Raw genomic sequence first — 2,715 nt, forward strand, 5'->3', positions numbered from 1 at the left:
CGAGGGTTCAAAATTCGACCTATTTAGGTCGAATTTTCAACCCTCGACTTATTTAAAACAACAATATTTTTACAAATAGTTTGAAAACAACAATATTTTCCTAAATAGTTTCTAAAAGCCTTTTAATTTTTCCGACTTTGGGCTTGTGGCACAACGTACGATCATACCTAGGACAACAATAATAAGGTTTTTATTAATCCATATTAAAAATATTCTTCATATTTTTTTCTTTTGATTTTTATTTAAGTTATTATTATTTTTTTATTTTATGTTAAGAAGAAGCCTCAATGGATTTTTTTTTGGAATAAAAAAGAAAACAAAATGGACCTTAATGAAACGATGAACTTAAAAAAAAGATTAAAACGAAAATTCTGGAGGAAAAATTTAAAGAGAAGACAAACCTAAATGAATAAAAGTTCTTTTTAGGACGGTTGAGATTCTTATTCTTCTCGAACAAGTAATAAAAAGAAAATTCACGCTTTTTTTTTAATAATTCATAACTCAATTTTTAACTTAAAAAATTCTAATTAATCTAATTTTAGAGTAACAACTGTCAAACCATTTTATTTTTTGTTTTTAAAAATCAAGCTTACACTGTTTTTACTTCAAAAATTCTTCTTTTATTATTTTCTTTTCATCAATAATTTAAAAAATCAAGCTAAATTCTAAGAGTTAGAAAATATAGTCTTCAAAAAGTTATTTTTATTTTTGAAATTTAACTAAGAATTCAACCATTGTACTTGAAAACAGAATAAATGTAGATGAAATAGGTTTAATTTTAAAAAAATAAAACCAAATGATAACCAAACGAGCCTTAACTATTTAAATTTGGGATTGATAGTTTGCATTGACTTGATAAAAAAATGAACCCATTTTTATTTAAACACTTTTAATAAAAAGATTAAAGTGACGAACAAACACTACAATATTTTACAAAATAATTTTTTTTTTAAATTAAACGCGTGAGAATGTATTTCAAAACACACCCTAAAAATGTCATAAAAATACATAAAATAAAATAAATGAAAAAACTTTAGGCGCGTGTGGCACACATCCAGAATGGGGCGTGAGAAACTTCATTAAGTTTCGGAAGCCCACAGCTATTATACACACTACTTAAACCCAACCTGTTATTAATCCCACGCACCCAATGACCGATTTACATTAGGTTAACATTCCGAATTACCCAGTTACCCTCAAACAGTCTCTTAATCACACCCCTACCCTTTCTCTCCCTATAAATACCTCCTCACATCCCTTTTTATTCGTTTTGCTGATTTGCGGCCCTCTGAAAATTTTGGCGCCTCCGCAAATATCAAAACCCTTCGTCTCTAACCTTTTTCCTTCTTCTCCAAAACCTCTCTCTCTCTCTCTCTCTCTCTCACTTCACCGCCTGCAAATCCATGGCTTTTTCGTTCGGAGCCAAATCTCGAAAATCCGCCTCATCCTTGCCGTCGCGAGGCTACATTTCTTCTCCGTCGGCTTTCGCTTCGTCGAGTACGGCTTTCATGTCTCGACCGTCGTCTACGGCGCCTGTCGCAATGTATAGAAAATCTCCTTCTTCGTCTTTGTCTCCGTCGTCGTCGGCGGTATCGTCTGTGAGATTTCAGATTGATCAGAGATCGGCATCTCCTAGCCGTTCGATTTCGGTTCAGAAGAATCGCGACAGGAATGCGAATGCGGTGCCGTCGAACAAGAAGAAAACGTGCATGTGTTCTCCGACGAAACATCCAGGCTCGTTCAGGTGTTCTCTCCACAAGAATTCGAGGCAATCTGTAAATGTCACGAATCGCAGCCAATTCCAGAACCGATCGTTGAATATCCGGAGATCCGCAATGACGAATTCGCTAGTGAGAATTGGATGCGTAGAAGGTGCTGACCTCGTGAAAAGAGTTTTATCGGCTTTGATTAGGCCTTCTTCACATCAGCAGCGGCGGCGATCAGCTTTTCAGCCTAGACCTAGCCGTCTATCAGTCATGTCAAGAGCAGAGGAGGAGGATCAGGAGGACCAGCGGCACATTTTCCAACCATAATCATTCACTGCGAACTGCTTTTTTTGTCCATAGCGACGATGAGCGGCTCACCAAAAGAAGGTCACTATTTAAAACTCACCATTACGAATTCTGCTTCCATTCTGTGATTCACAAACTTACAAAAGAGTCAGTTATCATGCACAAACACATCCATAGACGAATTTGAGAAATTTACAGTGACTGAATATTGGTGTTCCTCCTTCATTCGAGAAGTGTTGCAACTCGAACTGCTGCTTGGATATGATGATTAGAATTTGGGATGAATTTTAATTGTGTTTTGAATTTAGAGTAAGTAAATTTGTGATTTGGAGTGTATAGTTGTGAAGATGGAGATATCAATAGAGCTATTAAAGTCTTTGAGTTATTTGAAACAGCCTTAGTGTCAAATTTGTTAACTTTACTCTTTATTAAAGATTATGTTTCTCAGTTTTTTTCTTTGATAGGGCTGAATATGATCAATTCTTTGTATAAATTTGATTTGAAGATTGTATGTGTAAATATTTAATACAGAATTTACTTACAAATTAGTATTGCCTATGTACACTCTTATTTATTTTGATAGATTATTTAGTCATTGAAGCCATCAACCCCAAATCTTTGCCAGGGTTGAATTGTATCAATTTGCATTGTCAATTTAGACTCCAAACATGACTATAAATTTAATCAAATATTGCAATTTTTA

The 2,715-nt window shown here is 34.4% G+C and overlaps 1 protein-coding gene across 1 annotated transcript; it reads left to right on the plus strand.

Annotated features, from left to right (window-relative positions):
- The first annotated feature begins 1,296 nt into the window (after window positions 1-1,296).
- On the plus strand, window positions 1,297-2,404 carry LOC120069962. The gene has a single exon (XM_039021810.1). The coding sequence runs from the start codon at window positions 1,404-1,406 to the stop codon at window positions 2,031-2,033; it is 630 nt and encodes a 209-aa protein (XP_038877738.1). The 5' UTR covers window positions 1,297-1,403; the 3' UTR covers window positions 2,034-2,404.
- Window positions 2,405-2,715: the final 311 nt, after the last annotated feature.

This window comes from Benincasa hispida, chromosome 1 (assembly GCF_009727055.1).
Source record: "Benincasa hispida cultivar B227 chromosome 1, ASM972705v1, whole genome shotgun sequence".
In the NCBI taxonomy this organism is placed as follows: Eukaryota; Viridiplantae; Streptophyta; class Magnoliopsida; order Cucurbitales; family Cucurbitaceae; genus Benincasa; species Benincasa hispida.